This window comes from Cucurbita moschata, unplaced genomic scaffold (assembly GCF_002738365.1).
Source record: "Cucurbita moschata cultivar Rifu unplaced genomic scaffold, Cmos_1.0 Cmo_Scf00025, whole genome shotgun sequence".
Taxonomy (NCBI): Eukaryota; Viridiplantae; Streptophyta; class Magnoliopsida; order Cucurbitales; family Cucurbitaceae; genus Cucurbita; species Cucurbita moschata.
Genome location: NW_019268541.1, coordinates 2127743 through 2142975, shown reverse-complemented (window position 1 = coordinate 2142975; position 15233 = coordinate 2127743). Strand labels below are relative to the sequence as shown.

The following is a 15233-nucleotide window of genomic DNA, read 5'->3' as shown; positions in this document are numbered from 1 at the left end:
ACGGCGATGCATAACAGCCAGACTTGAGCTGTTCAAATGGAATTAAAGCTAGACATCGAATGATATGCCATTGAGAACATTGAGCTCCCAAAAGGGTGGGTGGATTGTGAGATCCCACGTCCGTTGAAGGAGGGAACAAAGTATTCCTTAGTGTCCTATCCCCTACTCGATAGTTATATGCAGTAAGCTGTTGTTGTTGCCTTTTTGCTTACATTCCCATATAACACAAATTTAAATTTCTCTCTTGCTTTCAAATCTCTCTTTCCAAAATCTCTCTCCCCCGCTTTCTAAATCTTCTATTGAAATCGAGACTTGAGGTTTGTATTCACGTTGCCCGACCGCAGGCAACGTAACTCGAAGTAAGCTTGACCCACTCAGTGCTAAGAGTGGGTGCCGCACAATCGCCAAATCCACTGCCTAGAAACCGCGATAGTGACAGTTGGAGGGTGTGAAACCTCTCTCTAACAAAAACCGCGATAGTGACAGTTGGAGGGTGTGAAACCTCTCTCTAACAAACGTGTTTTAAAACTATAAGGAAGACGATACGTAACAAGCCAAAGACGAATGAGTATTCATTGTTATATTGTTATTGTTTGTTAGAAGCTATTTCTCCCACTACCATATCTTATAGAAGCAAGCTGAGAGCATAATCTTCAAACATGAAGCACGTAATGGAGGAACTAATTCACTAAGTTCATATTAAACCATCAATTCATAATCCTGAGGTGAAAACTCGTAGAAACACAGATACTCCTCATTTAATTACTCAACAGCTTAACTCACAACATTACAAAATAACATACTCAAACAACAGATGAGAAGAAGAAATGAAACACCCATCACAGGAAGCATAGAACTTGTTCCCAACACGAATAGCATATGTATATCGAAACAGAAAGAGATTACTCACAGAGAAGTGAAGTTACTCGTGTTCAGCCTCCTCGTCTTCCTCGTCGTAATACTCCTCCTCATCAGCTGTGGCGTCCTGGTACTGCTGATACTCGGAAACAAGATCGTTCATGTTGCTTTCTGCCTCAGTGAACTCCATTTCATCCATTCCTTCTCCAGTGTACCAGTGCAAGAAAGCCTTCCTCCTGAACATGGCAGTGAACTGCTCGCTCACACGCCTGAACATTTCCTGAATCGAGGTTGAGTTTCCGATGAAGGTCGATGCCATGGAAAGTCCTTTAGGAGCAATGTCACAAACGCTGGATTTAACATTGTTTGGAATCCATTCCACAAAGTATGAGGAGTTCTTGTTTTGAACATTGATCATCTGTTCATCAACTTCTTTAGTACTCATTTTCCCCCTGAACATGGCAGAGGCCGTGAGGTATCGGCCATGGCGTGGGTCTGCAGCACACATCATGTTTTTAGAATCCCACATTTGCTGTGTCAACTCGGGGACGGTCAGCGCCCGATATAGCTGCGACCCGCGTGAGGTAAGAGGAGCAAATCCCACCATAAAGAAGTGTAGACGAGGGAAGGGAATTAGATTCACAGCAAGTTTTCTCAGGTCAGAGTTAAGCTGGCCAGGAAATCTCAGACAGCATGTCACCCCACTCATTGTTGCAGAAATTAAATGGTTCAGATCCCCAACTGTTTCAAGAGCAAAGAAATCAAAAACAAAACAAATTAAAATGATACAGTCAAATTTACATGTTACAATCAATTCTTTTAAGTTACTTAAGTTACGTTTATGGGCGCTTGTGCATGTGTATTTATAATATCCCAAGCCACCGTCTGCAGTGCACATCATGTTTGTAATATCCCTTTCAGCCTTCTCCTTAAGGTGTTTAAAAGAAGTCTGCTAGGGGGAGAGGTTTCCACACGCTTATAAAGAATGTTTCGTTCCCCTCTCCAACCGGTGCGGGATCTCACAATCCACTCCTTTGGGGGCTAGCATCCTCATTGGCACACCGCACGGTGTTTGACTCTGATACCATTTATAACAGCCCAAACACATTGTCTTCTTTGGGATTTCCCTTTCGGGCTTCCCCTCGTAAACACATATGCTAGGAAGGTTTCTACACCCTCATAAGGAATGTTTCGTTCCCCTCTCCAACCAATGTGAAATCACACAATATTAGCTACTATTTTAAAAGCATAAGGTGCAGCTCTAATCTTGTAACAAAATGAATTTCAAATTTATGGAAACGGAACACAAAAGTTTCAGGTAAGATAATAGGACATTAATATACTGACAGATAGTTAAATTTAGAGGTCAGGAAATTAGATTTTCACAGGGGAACCTACAAACACTGGAGATGTTTCATGATCATAGAATGCTCATTAAAATGACCGGCCTCCATGTCTTGATTAGATTAACTTTAATGCCAATTTAGATTAGAATTGCTTGAAATACTGAATCAAATCCTTTCACCATCATGTTCTTGTTTATCAACAAATGATTGATATTATACTTACAGCTAGGAGTAGTTAACTTGAGAGTCCTGAAGCAAATATCATATAATGCTTCATTGTCCAGCACCATGCACTCATCCGCATTCTCGACGAGCTGATGAACGGAAAGTGTGGCATTGTATGGCTCCACGACTGTATCAGACACTTTCGGCGAAGGGAAGACGGAGAAAGTAAGCAACATCCTGTCTGGATATTCTTCTCTAATTTTGGAAATCAGAAGAGTCCCCATTCCAGAACCGGTGCCTCCACCAAGTGAATGGCACACTTGGAAACCTGTGAGGACACAGAAAAATGACGAGCAAACAAACTGAGTTAAAAACAGCAGATGAATCAGAAATCCGATGATCGGAAACTGTAATATTTTCTATGGCGCAGAAAAGACTTTCTAAAGTATGAATGGTGCAAGCTGACATCTCAATAAAGTTGAGACAAAAACAAACGACATAACGAAAAGGGGGTATTGGCGACTTCTACTCGCCAATAAATAAGAACAAAATTTCAGATTTTATGTGTAAGAACATGAAGAAAATTTGTCTTCTTGTGTACAAAATTAATTAATAACTACGGATCTCATTGACTTTAGCATGGCCTTTCCTTACAGCAAGCAAGGCCATGAAGAAGATGCTATCAGGAGTGCTTAACAATTGGACACATGCTCAAGAACACTCTTTTAAAAACAGTATTAAAAGCAAAAAGTAAAGTAGCAAAAGAAGACATTAACATACTTTTTTGGCACTTTTCGACACTTTTCGACGTCATTTAATAGAAGTTGAACGAGTTTAATAACATTATATGATATTAACTCAAACAAAGATGCAAAGCACATGGGTCGATATTGGATCCATTGTTTGACACTCTCAATCATGTCTTAAAATCACATCCAAAACTAAAAATAAAGGGCACATTAGCAAAACAACTAATTGTAAATCTAAAGGCCACAACTTAAACAATTCTCACTAGATCCAAGCAATCGCATCTAATCAAGCACAAGATGATCTGAGACATAGATTTATACCTTGAAGGCAATCACAATTCTCGGCTTCCTTTCTCACGACGTCGAGCACAGCATCAATGAGTTCTGCTCCTTCTGTGTAATGCCCCTTGGCCCAGTTATTACCAGCCCCAGATTGCCCAAAAACGAAATTGTCCGGCCTGAAGATTTGTCCATAAGGACCTGTCCTCACACTGTCCATGGTACCAGGCTCCAGATCCATGAGCACAGCACGAGGGACATAACGCCCACAAGAAGCCTCATTGTAATACACATTTACACGTTCAAGCTGCAAATCGGAGGTTCCAGTGTATCGGCCAGTAGGATCTATGCCATGTTCATCACACAACACTTCCCAAAACTTGGATCCGATCTGGTTACCACACTGACCTCCTTGAACGTGGAGAATCTCCCTCATCTTCTTACTGTCCACAAGAACACTCTGAAGTTAAACACATAATTCGATTGGCACCAAAATCAAAGAACACAGAATAGAAGATCAGCAAAATGAGATCAATAAGACATCGAAACTCAAAATCCTCTGCATCGAATGCATACATTTCAATATCATCGTAGACATTGGATCGGAGGCATTCCAAACAAGGAAGTGAAATTCCATACAATGCAGTGAAATTCAACCAAATCACCCAGCACAAATCACGGATTCATGAACTTTCGGTGCCAGAATATGCCATAGAGTTCGAAAAAAACCCGATCACATTACAGATTCACGACATTTCGATGTGAGAATAAGACAATACCAGATCACTCTTAGTTTTCCAAATCTAGAACACGGAAGGAATCAAATGCAGCAATCAGATCTGAGAAATTGAAACTTACCGAGCAGGCTCCGGCGAAAGAGGACAAAATGGGGTCGGTTCCGGCGGGAGACGGCGGAACCCGGCAGTGGAGTACGAGGCACGTCAATCGATTGGGAGCAGCGAGGAGAGTGAATTGAGAAGTGAATACGATGGTGGATTATATAGGAATTTATGGAAGATGAAGTGGGTAAGGATTTGAAATCAAAGGGTGGATGGTCAATTCTTAGGCCTCCACAAGATGGTTAAATTTCAACTAGGAAAGTTTGAGTGAACTTTTAGTGTCCATATAATAATATAGTTACAACGTCACCGTCACGCTCGATATCGACTATCAATAAGTGCTCGTACCAATATTATATATTCTATCGATACATTAAAGATATACTTAAAATCACAAATTTTTAATTAGTACCAATTAAAAAATTAAATTAATAAAAATACTCGTGAATTTTGCATATTATCTAAAAAAATACCTATGAACTTTCCAAAGTTTTTAATATTATTAAACATAGAATAGATCATATTTATTACCATAAATCAAAGAGAATCTATGATTTCTTACTAAATATATGATTTTCTGTTTGTTATCAAATTTATGATTTCATGGTTTGTTACAATTTAATCTGACGTCACAGTGTCATTCAACCTAACACCGTGAACTTTCGAAATTAAACTACCTTGAAAAAAAAATTCAAAGTATACTGGAGACCGTTAATATTTTATTTCAAAAATAATTTTTAAATGTATTTTTTTAAAGAAAGTTTAGAGGATTAATACTATTTTTAAAATTTAATTAGTATTTATTAAACAAATTAGGAATAAAAGTATTTTTTTAAGTAATGATATTAATTAAACTTTTTAAAGTTGTATTTTTCAAATTTCTTAAAATAATTGCATGGTATTAATTAAACTTGGTTAGATTCCATGGTATTTTAAAACACGTCCAAAATTAAAAATATTTTTAAAATAAAGTATTATTGTTTTTCATCCAAAGGGAATAGTAAAAGTATCTCTATCGCTAATGGGGGAACTAACGATTTCGTATGAACAGTCGAAAAGATTTGTCCTTTTGCTACCCAATCGATCAAATTCAAGATTCATGGAGTTTCGCCGTAATTGCCTGTGAGTCTGTGTGAGAATGCATGTAAGAACAACAGAGTGGAGCCACCATCATCTCCTAGCGAACGATGTGCTAGCTAGGATGCTGGGTTCTAAGGGAGTGGATTGTGAGATCCCACGTCGGTTAGAGAGGGGAACGAAGTATTTTTCATGAGGGTATGGAAACCTCTCCCTAATATTACTCGTCTTAGAATTTTGAGGGAAAGTCGTGGATAATATCGACTAACGATGGGCTTGGACTATTACAGAATATTAGTTACAAAATAACTATTTGTTATTGTCTTGTTTGCACATAGATCAACCGAGGCCGAAAACTTCCGTGGCAGAGTATTTGATTGTTAGACAGCAGAACTACAGCATGCTTAGATCAAGTGTTTGATGTTGTTCAAACCATGTCTGAGTTGGACGATGACTCATCCTCGACGCATGTGAGTTTCTCTCGCTCGATGAGAAAATGACAGTCATGTTTATGAAATTAGATGAGCGGTTGATATATTATTCTATATGATAAATTAGTTCAATATTCTTTTTTGTCCAGATAAATCAGATTCTCGTAACCCTTATCGCTACTTCTCAATCTCGATTGCTCACGTGAAGATGACGAAGAACAAGATGTTCCGGAGTACTGATCAAGGTAGCATCACCCAGGTTGAGTTTTTTCGACGATGGTTCGTTTTTTAGTTAAAAAAACTTAAGATTTTATCGGGAAATGTACCTGTGGTAATTTGGTAATTTGAGAGAGAGTAATTAGGGAAAAATTTTAAAATAGATATATTTTTAAATTTGTTTAAATTGGTATTAGATTTACCAGGGAGTGTAGGGTAATTTAAGATATGGATGACCTAGATTGACTAAATGTTGACTTTTTGTTGACTTTTTGTTGACTTTAAATATGGATGGGTTGATTCCCATTCTTGCCCCTGGTAAATAATCAATATTCCTTATGCTTACCGTCATTTCTTATTGTATGGATAAAGTCAATGGTCAAATATTAAAGATATTGACTAATCAAATTCAACTCTTAAAATAATTTTAAAGAATAAATTAGTAATTTGATATAAATTGAAAATTTCAAAATGTTGAAAAAATATTATTACCACGATGGAAATATTTATTTCGATGTTATATTAATAATTAAAATTTTATAAATAAAATATTTATAAATTATTCTAAATGTCAAATATTCTTAATTTTAATAATAATTATAAAAGTAGAAAAAAAAGAAATAAGAGAAATTAGGTCATCATTTTCGAGAGAGGCCGTCTTCTCAACAGTCTGATACTTCTAGTCGACTGCTCTATAACGGGCTTCCTCGTACTTTGGGCTATGCTCGTTTGTATACACTTCGAGCCCTCTTCTCAACAGTTTGATACTTCTAGTCGATTGCTCTATAACTGGCTTCCTCGTTCTTTGGGCTATGCTCACTTGTACACACTCCGAGCCCTCTTCTCAATAGTCTGATACTTCTAGTCGACTGCTCTATAACAGGATTCTTCATTCTTTGGACTATGCTCGCTCGTATACACTCTAATCCTGCAAGTAATAATAGACCGGATGAGATTGGGTTGTAACCTTATTTTTTAGATTAAGAAAAAAAGAATATCAACTAACAAACCGACCCAAATTTTCGATTTTCTAAAAATTCAACTTAACTCAAATAAAAATAAATTAAGCTAATTAGGTAATTTAAATTGGTCAGATTCTCAAATTATTTAAGCGTGTTATTTTTATTTTTTTTCTAATATAAAAATAGGAGAAAGAGAGAGAGAGAATGACGAAGTACCACAAAAATTGGCCACGCGTTGAGAAAATGAACCCATCAGATTCATACAACAAATACATTCATAACTGAGCCGACGACCGACCAAACCCAAACTCAGCACTCAGCACTCAGCAGCAGCCTTTTCCAAGTCAAGACCGGAGCCTCCACCGCCACCTCCGCCCCAATTCTCCTCCTCCTCCTTCCCTTAGGGTTTCTCCGATTCCAATCCATTCAACATCGTCCTGCGCATGCTCGATTCACATGGAGGTACTTCCATCCCCCAATTTTCCCTCGTCTTCACGTCTTTTGCTTCTTTCTTGTTTTTGTTGCTTTGACGTTTCTATTTTTTTAAATTCTCTCTCTCTTCGATGAAGATTGTTCTTTCTTGGATTACTTTTTGTATTCTACCTACTTTTCATCATGTTTTTGGATTCCATTTTTCTCGACTGTTATTCGGATGATAAAGTGGATGTGGATGGATATATTCTGTTACTGGATTCTTTTTCTTTTCTTATCTTGTTGTTTTCATGGAGTAACAGATGTGGAGATGAGCAACTTATCTGTCTCTTTCTAGTGTGTTTGCCTCTTGAATCTGCTTTCTAGCTGTTTCTGTATGTAGTTCTTCCGATCTCTGTTTCTCTTCTCTTTGGTGCCGGATTATTGCTTGTAGCTCCGCGAATTTGTGTGTTTAAGCTATTTTGTTCTCGTTTAGATTGGCTGTATGTGCGTGATTTAATTCACTGGAAATGTATGTCGTATCTCCAAATTATACCTGATGGTAGTGTATATCATTTCCTTGTTTAGTTGTTTATAAGTCACGCACTAGATCATGTTTTTTTGTTTTGTTCATACAGTCTCCAACTATGGACGAAACAAAAAAATCTGAAGCGCATTTGACATCAGCTGCGGCTTTTGTCGAAGGTGGAATCCAGGATGCTTGTGATGATGCTTGCAGTATATGTTTAGAAAACTTCTGTGATAGTGATCCTTCAACGGTATTACTTATATTGTGATTTGATACTTAATGGGACGTCAGATGGTTTCTGTTCCACTTAGTTTCTATATTTTGTGCAGATGACCAGTTGCAAACATGAGTTTCATCTGCAGTGCGTTCTTGAATGGTATTTGTTTATTTTTTTGCAATATCTGTTTGAGATATCAGATTAACTCGTGAGCACCTTGTTTTACTATTGATATGATAACAAAGACGGTGGAAGGATGTTTGGAGACTACCAAATACCTTCCTCTAATTGTGGCTTCTTTTTGTTATTAAACAACACTTTTTGCTACTCTTAAGTCCAATTGATACACCATTTTGCGACTACTGGATATACTTGGGTATTCCATTTTTTATTTTGTATTTTTACGTCAATCAACAAAAAGTATCTTCTTTCCTCTTTCCTTTGAAAAGGAAAAAAGAGTGATAGTGAGGCTCTTGGATTTTGGAAGGTTTATTTAAACATCTTGCTAGTGGAATCTTACATATTTGATTTTTTAAACAGTGCTATAGAGAGGACCGCAATCTTGAAGGATTGTGCTAGGTTTTGAGGGGTTTAATCCTCAATAATGAATCTGGGACATTAGTTTCTCATTAAAAAAAGAAAAAAAAAGAAGAAAAAACTTGGATTTAGCCAAATGCTCATGGGATTTTAACCCTTGGAATTGTACAGAATTGATAAACATTTGGCAACTAGAAGATTTTGGGTACAAAAGTATTGTAGTTTATATGAGGATTAAAGCATATATGAATATGTTATATGTTGTTTTTTTCCATTCTCTTGCTAACTCTAGTTGATAAAAGACAGGCTCCCTGGTGATCATTCCCGTAATTACCATCCTGGTGCTTTGAAGCTCATCTTGACATTCCTTTTGATGTGACCATATTAGGAAATTAAGTGCGAAACATCTTAGCAGACCCATTCAGCAAATATTTCTCTGCCTTTCATTTTAAGTTATTAGCTTTGTCAATGTTTTTTTTTTTTTTTTTTTTGCAGTTGCCCAAGTCTTTTGAATGTTTATCTGTTTTCTTTTATGTGTGTTTCCATTTTCTTGCTGAATTAGAGTTTGTTGCGTCTAATATATTGCAAGTTTTGACTGCAATTGATCTCTAATATGTGTAAGTGATTTCAACATCTTGAGTCTCAAAAAGGATTTATCTTCTAACGAAGAAAAGAAAAAGAGATTGTGGAGAGTAGCCATAATTGTTCGTGGATAGTGGAAGTCCAGATTTCGCTGCTCATTATTTAATTGTACATGCTCTCTGCTGATTAATAATAGTTACTAAAAATTAGTTCTCATCTTCTGTCTGCCTTGTACCGTATCCTTTAAACTCTATCATTGGAAAAAGCTTCCTTCCTCAAGGATTGTTGGATCCTCATAACCACTTTTGTGACATTTCTTTTTGAAAAAAGTTCTCTGATAAGGACTTCCAACCATGGGACAATTATTCAATCTTATGGAACTCATCACAACTGCCACTGTTCTAATAGGGCAAACCTACTCTTGGAGTGTATGATAGTCAGGATCTTATAACCAAATCTCTATTGATTGATTTACATGAGCTTCCTATATTTGAGTGATATTTTTATGCCTCCACTTCTGATGCTCTCATTTCTTAATAAAAAAAAAGTTGGTGTTTTTTGATAGCTTTCTCATGAAGGCATTAGTACTTGGGACAAGATTCGGACGAGGCACCCCTGTGTTCTTCTTCTTCTTTTTCTTTTTCTTTTTAATCTGGGCATGGTCATACATGGAAGTGGAACAAAATAAATTGGTTTTGAGTTTGGTTGAGTTAACAAGAACTTGGAAAACCCAGGGACTCCTACCACACTTTTTTCGACAAGATATACTGATTATTCATATCATTTTGAATTGGTCATACACTTCCACTTGTGTTTTCAGTGGACCAAAGTAATTGACTGAATTGAATAACTTCCTAGACTTGCATCCAGACTTCTGACAGTCAACATTGGATTTAAACATCATCTTTTCAGTAAGCTTTGTCTTGCTCATATTTACATAAAAATACAGTAAACCAATTATCATTAGATAAAAGATCCTTTAAACATGTTTCCTATTAGAATACCAAGCTATATTTAATCTCTTGGATTACATGCTAATAACAGGTTTGCTTGGCTAGTTCATATCTGTTTCTTGGGGTGCTTGGGTTGAGAGTTTGTTCCTATGGATCATATACTTTGTTACTGTTAGACTGAGGGGTTTTTCTTGTTTATTTATTTCTCTCATTCATTGCCCCATGATGCTTTATGATGATAGGGCTCAATTGGGGTTGATTTTCATTCGATTCTATAGTTTGTAAGACATGAGAGTTTTCAGGGAAGGTTTAAAATGTCAAGTTCTTAGACTAGAGTTGAGGTGGTAATTTTTTCAAGTAGAAATGAATTGTTTTTCTCTGTAGGGTGGATGCTTTCTATAGCTTAGGTGATACGTATCCTTGACTAAAAGTTGCTTGATGAAACAATTGTTCTTTATTCCATATAGTAAAAATAATTTTTTTCTTGTAATGTGATCAAATACTTCAATTAATGAGCTAAAATACCATTGGGATACATGAAAATATACTGATTTTTTTTTAAGAAAATGTCTCAACTGGTTTCGTTTTTTGTTTTTGAAAAATTTGATTGTTTTCTCCTATTTTCTTTACAATGATTTTCTTCTTTGTTAAGTAGCTAAATTTAAGAAACAAAAAAGTTTTTAAAAACTACATTTTCTTTTTTTTAGTTTTTAAAATAATAATCATAATAATAAAAATCAAACATTTCTCTAAGAATTGTAAAAAACATAAAGAATTTGTAGTTGTATGACTACTTGTCGGATCTCAGTTGGGCAAAAAACCTTGCAATAAAGTTGTGTATTATTTCTACATTAAAAGGAAGTTTGCTCTGTTGAGGTTATGACCGGAATTTGAATTGGAATGGTTCAAGCATGTTTATTTTGTTCATTTAAATAGGTGTCAGAGAAGCTCCCAATGCCCTATGTGTTGGCAACCTATTAGTCTGAAGGATCCAACCAGGTTTATACAGATTTTATATTTTGTTTCAATTTTCATTTAATTTTACAAGCAGATGAAGGTAATATGAGGTGGTTCTGCAGCCAGGAGTTGCTCGAAGGTGTAGAACAAGAGAGAAGTTTTAGACTTAATCCAGCTAGAAATTCAACAATATTTCGCCATCCCACTCTTGGTGACTTCGAGTTACAGCATGTATATAGCCAGTATGCTATTTAGCCTGATATCAGTGAATCATGGGCACTATAATCTAAGTTGGGACACACTTTTTCTCAATGCAGCTACCAGCTGGTGCTAATGATGCTGATCTTGAAGAGCGTATACTCCAACACCTAGCTGCAGCAGCTGCCATGGGACGAGCACGCCATGGTGCTAGAAGGGAAGGCCACAGAAATCGGTCAGGAGTTCATGGCCGTTCCCAGTTCTTGGTGTTCTCTTCCCATCCCAATTCTTCGTCGACCTCTCCACCTCATGGTGACAATCGAGAGGGTGAAACAGCCCCAAGAATCATGGTAGCTGCTGTATCCCCACCTCCACCTGCAGGAGAAGAGTCCCCACAACTCAACACATCAGTATCTCCCATACAAACTGACCAGTCTTCTCCTTCCGTGCCTCAATCCAGTTTACATTCTTCTAGTCAACTTGGATCTCCTTCGAGGGATAGGTATTCGTCTATCATTGGATTTATAGAACATGCCATTGTATGCAGCCCTTAGAATTTATTAGTCATGAATTAATATTGTTGCCCCCCCACCTTTGTTTGGAGATCTTCCAGTCAATCCGTGCCCAATAGTCAAGATAGGGCCGGACCATCAGAGTTACAATCATTCTCGGATTCGCTGAAGTCTCGATTTAATGCAATGTCAATGAGGTTTGTCATATGTCTTAATGGCCTTTATTTTCCAAGTATAATTTCTGATTATTTCATTCTTTCATGGCTTACAACATCTCTATCATTCCTTCTATTTTTAGGTACAAAGATTCAATCACAAAGAGCACAAAAGGTTGGAGGGAAAAATTGTTCTCCCGCAACACTTCAATGTCAGATATTGGCTCTGAAGTTAAAAGAGAGGTCAATGCAGGAATAGAAACGGTATCGCGCATGATGGAACGTCTCGAAACAAGAGATGCTAGAAAAAGTAGCAGTCCTGAGTCCAGTAATGCAGGGGATAGTAGCCCAGTTTCAGAATCAAATAACAGACAGATACCAGAGAATGGAGGAAACAATCCTTTGAGTGACACAAATGAAAAAGGGCCACGCCCTGCAGAATCCAGTTCAAGTTGAACAGTCTCAGAATTGGCTTCACTCAAAGGCTCACATCTTATAAAAGGTGACTACTGCAATTAATTGTTTTACCTCTTCCATATGTACAAGAAATGCATGGAGTTGACGGATGTTTTAAAATTTGAAGAAAAAAAAAAAAGAGAAACTTCAAAATATTCACAAAAGTGTCTCAAGTTTTAGTTTATTTTATGATTAGTTAGAGTATATTTATATATTAGTCAGTATATCATTTAAACTTGTAATAAAATAGCTTATTTACTCGTAAGTTAAAAGGCCATATTCTGCTTTTTCCCATCTATCAAGCTGTGGTAGGCTTCTTCACCTTTACTACCGTCCTAATTTGGTAGTCTCACGTGAGATCCCACGTCGGTTGGAGAGGGAAATGAAACATTCAAGTGTGTGGAAACCTCTTTCTAATAGGCTCGTTTTAAAGGTTTTGAGGGAGGAGAAGCCCTTGAAGGGAGAGCCTAAAGAAGAACATATCTGCTAGCGGTAGGCTTAGGTTCTTACAAATGGTATCAAAGCTAAACACTGGGCGGTGTGCCAGCGAGAATGTTGGGCTCCCAAGGGGGTGGATTGTGAGATCCCACATCGGTTGAAGAGAGAAATGAAACATTCCTTATAAGGGTGGGGAAACTTCTCGTACATTTTAAAACCCTTGAGTGGAATCTTTGAAGGAAAAGCCCAAAGACAATATCTGCTAGTGGTGAGTTTGGAAAAACTTATATATTGTACGTATTTATAGGTTAGGTTAGGCCATTGTTGGAGACGAGTAGTAGAGGTTCGGGTCCTGTCTTGAATGATTGTTGGGACTTGGAAGGAATAGTATATGCAGGTTTCTTCTGAGTGAAGTGAAATTGTGGCAACTACCAGTGAGTTGAATCATTGCTGTCATTAGGTTTCACAGTAGAGAATGGTCTTTTGCTTGTGGGATGGATGATTGTGAAAAAGACAGTAGGAGACAGTGAATGCCGGACTTCGATCCAAATGAACGCTTCCCTTTTACTATTTATATTAGGATGTGTTCGGGAGTGTCTAGTGTTCGATGTTGAAATGATTAAAACCACTTTTTTTTATTTTCAAAATCACTCCAAAACATGTTTTGTAGTCATTCAAAATCAATTTTAGCATTAAATTGATTTTGATTTTGAATGATTAAAAACACGTCTCCGATGACTCGTAAAAAAATGGACTCTCATATTCAACCTTCGACGAACATTGGGAAGTTTGAGATTCATCATATAGCGGCTTTTTAGGTATGAAAATGGTTGAAACATACTTTTTGTCTGGTCAAAATGATTACGAACTTGACCAAAGTAATTTAAAAAATAAAAAAAAACAAATTTATTCTTAGGAATTTTTTTTTCATTTTATTTATTTTTTACTAATATAAATTTAACGGTTTTGGTTGATATAGATATTAATTTTGAACTATACTTATTCAATTTTCGACCTAGAATTCGTTTTTTTGTACCTGATAATTTCTAAAATCGGCGGTTAAATTAAACATAATTTAACAATAATTTACCTCTTTTTTTGGGTCGAAAGTTTATATTCTCATGTTTTTACTTGAAATAATAATAATAATAATAATAATAAATTAGACAATTTTGCAAATAATTATATATATATATATATATAATTTTCCAAATAATTGTTTTGAATTGAAATAAGACAAGGTGGAAATTTAAATAAAACATCAATGATTGACCAAAAGCAAAACAAAAAACAAAAAAGAATTCATTTAATTGGGCATCCAAAGTTTGAAGATTTATTATCATATTTATTCATGTCATTTCTAAACGGTCAAATCTACCCTTGCATTAATGGCAATCTACTTCTTTGTCAAGGGCTATTTCGGTCATTTTGATTGGCTGGTTGGTGAAGTCAAGCAACCTATGAGCTTCAACAGAAACAGAGCCACCGACAAAAACCGGCCAACCACAGCCTCACAAACTCCCTATTTCCAATTAATTACATGTTTAGTGTTTCAAATTTTAGAATTTGCATGTGTTAGCCCCTACAACTTTATAAAATTTCTAATTGGTCCTTCAATTCTTATGTAATTAGTAATTGGCATACTCGACGTGTTCAAAAATTTACGGATCCTCTCTTTTTATTCGTAGGCCATTTATGTCAAGTGCATTTATCGCGTGATTTGAAATCGAAATTAATCATAATTTTGAACCCGTTCTTTTCTTCACTCTTCTTAGCTGAGACAAGCGATCTAATGCTTTAAGTTAAAATCAACTCGACTCCATCATACATATTTTGGTTGGAGAGTGGAACGAAACATTCATTATTAAGGTGTGGAAACCTCTCCCTAGTAGACGCGTTCTAAAACTGTAAGATTGACGACGATATGTAACGGGTCAAAATGGATGATATCTATTGGCGGTGAGCTTGAGCTATTACAAATGACACTAGAGCTAAATATTAGGTGGTGTGTCAGCGAGGATACTGGCCTCAAAAGGGGTGGATTGTGAGATTCCATATTAGTGGGAGAGGAGAACGAAACGTTCTTTAATAGGGTGAGCTTGAGCTATTACAAATGATATCAGAACTAGACACCAAGCGGTGTGGCAACGAGAATACTGGATCCCAAAGGTGGAGGACTGTGAAATCCCATATTAGTGGGAGAGAGGAACAAAACATTCCTTATCAGGGTCTGGAAACCTCTCCTTAATAGACACAGTTTTGGCTATTACATACATAGGAAACGCTACGTTGTATTTATGTGTGTGCTTCTTTCAAGTCAGATTCAAGAGAGATTGAATGCTATTTTCATGTTTTGAAGAGAATTA

At 36.5% G+C, this 15233-nt stretch overlaps 2 protein-coding genes and 1 long non-coding RNA gene across 9 annotated transcripts; 1 reads left to right on the top strand and 2 right to left on the bottom strand.

Annotated features, from left to right (window-relative positions):
* Positions 1 to 672: 672 nt before the first annotated feature.
* On the bottom strand, positions 673 to 4429 carry LOC111461710 (tubulin beta-6 chain). Of its 2 annotated transcripts, none has more exons than XM_023105330.1 (4): positions 4292 to 4429; positions 3440 to 3855; positions 2428 to 2697; positions 673 to 1599 (listed from the first exon to the last, which is right to left on the bottom strand). In XM_023105330.1, exons 2-4 carry the CDS (start codon positions 3831 to 3833, stop codon positions 923 to 925), a joined length of 1341 nt encoding a protein of 446 aa, XP_022961098.1. In that variant the 5' UTR covers positions 3834 to 3855; positions 4292 to 4429; the 3' UTR covers positions 673 to 922. The 2 variants fall into 2 exon arrangements, with proteins under 2 accessions (XP_022961098.1, XP_022961097.1); XM_023105329.1 differs by having other exon boundaries at positions 3440 to 3840; positions 4256 to 4426.
* Positions 4430 to 6581: 2152 nt separating this feature from the next.
* Positions 6582 to 7222, bottom strand: LOC111461716. Its single transcript, XR_002713639.1, has 2 exons — positions 7139 to 7222; positions 6582 to 6888 (listed from the first exon to the last, which is right to left on the bottom strand). It is a non-coding gene; the product is annotated as an uncharacterized LOC111461716 (long non-coding RNA).
* Positions 7212 to 12716, top strand: LOC111461712 (E3 ubiquitin-protein ligase RHF2A-like). Of its 6 annotated transcripts, none has more exons than XM_023105334.1 (8): positions 7212 to 7384; positions 7972 to 8112; positions 8192 to 8238; positions 11088 to 11150; positions 11231 to 11339; positions 11426 to 11808; positions 11920 to 12015; positions 12117 to 12694. In XM_023105334.1, the coding sequence occupies exons 1-8, from the start codon at positions 7379 to 7381 to the stop codon at positions 12427 to 12429; spliced, it is 1158 nt and encodes a 385-aa protein (XP_022961102.1). In that variant the 5' UTR covers positions 7212 to 7378; the 3' UTR covers positions 12430 to 12694. The 6 variants fall into 6 exon arrangements, with proteins under 6 accessions (XP_022961102.1, XP_022961100.1, XP_022961104.1 ...); XM_023105332.1 differs by having other exon boundaries at positions 11911 to 12015; XM_023105336.1 differs by lacking the exon at positions 7212 to 7384 and adding an exon at positions 7503 to 7732 and having other exon boundaries at positions 11911 to 12015; positions 12117 to 12716.
* The last annotated feature ends 2517 nt before the right edge of the window (positions 12717 to 15233 follow it).

What these genes read in the sequence shown, in the direction of transcription:
- LOC111461710 (XM_023105330.1), bottom strand. Translation starts at nt 3,833, where the DNA reads ATGAGGGAGATTCTCCACGTTCAAGGAGGTCAGTGTGGTAACCAGATC. An exon ending in GAATTGTGATTGCCTTCAAG is followed by an intron (nt 2,698 to 3,439) that starts GTATAAATCTAT and finishes GTGTCCTCACAG; the next exon opens with GTTTCCAAGTGTGCCATTCA. An exon ending in CAAGTTAACTACTCCTAGCT is followed by an intron (nt 1,600 to 2,427) that starts GTAAGTATAATA and finishes CTCTTGAAACAG; the next exon opens with TTGGGGATCTGAACCATTTA.
- LOC111461712 (XM_023105332.1), top strand. An exon ending in GTGATAGTGATCCTTCAACG is followed by an intron (nt 8,113 to 8,191) that starts GTATTACTTATA and finishes TATTTTGTGCAG; the next exon opens with ATGACCAGTTGCAAACATGA. An exon ending in GGATCTCCTTCGAGGGATAG is followed by an intron (nt 11,809 to 11,910) that starts GTATTCGTCTAT and finishes CTTTGTTTGGAG; the next exon opens with ATCTTCCAGTCAATCCGTGC.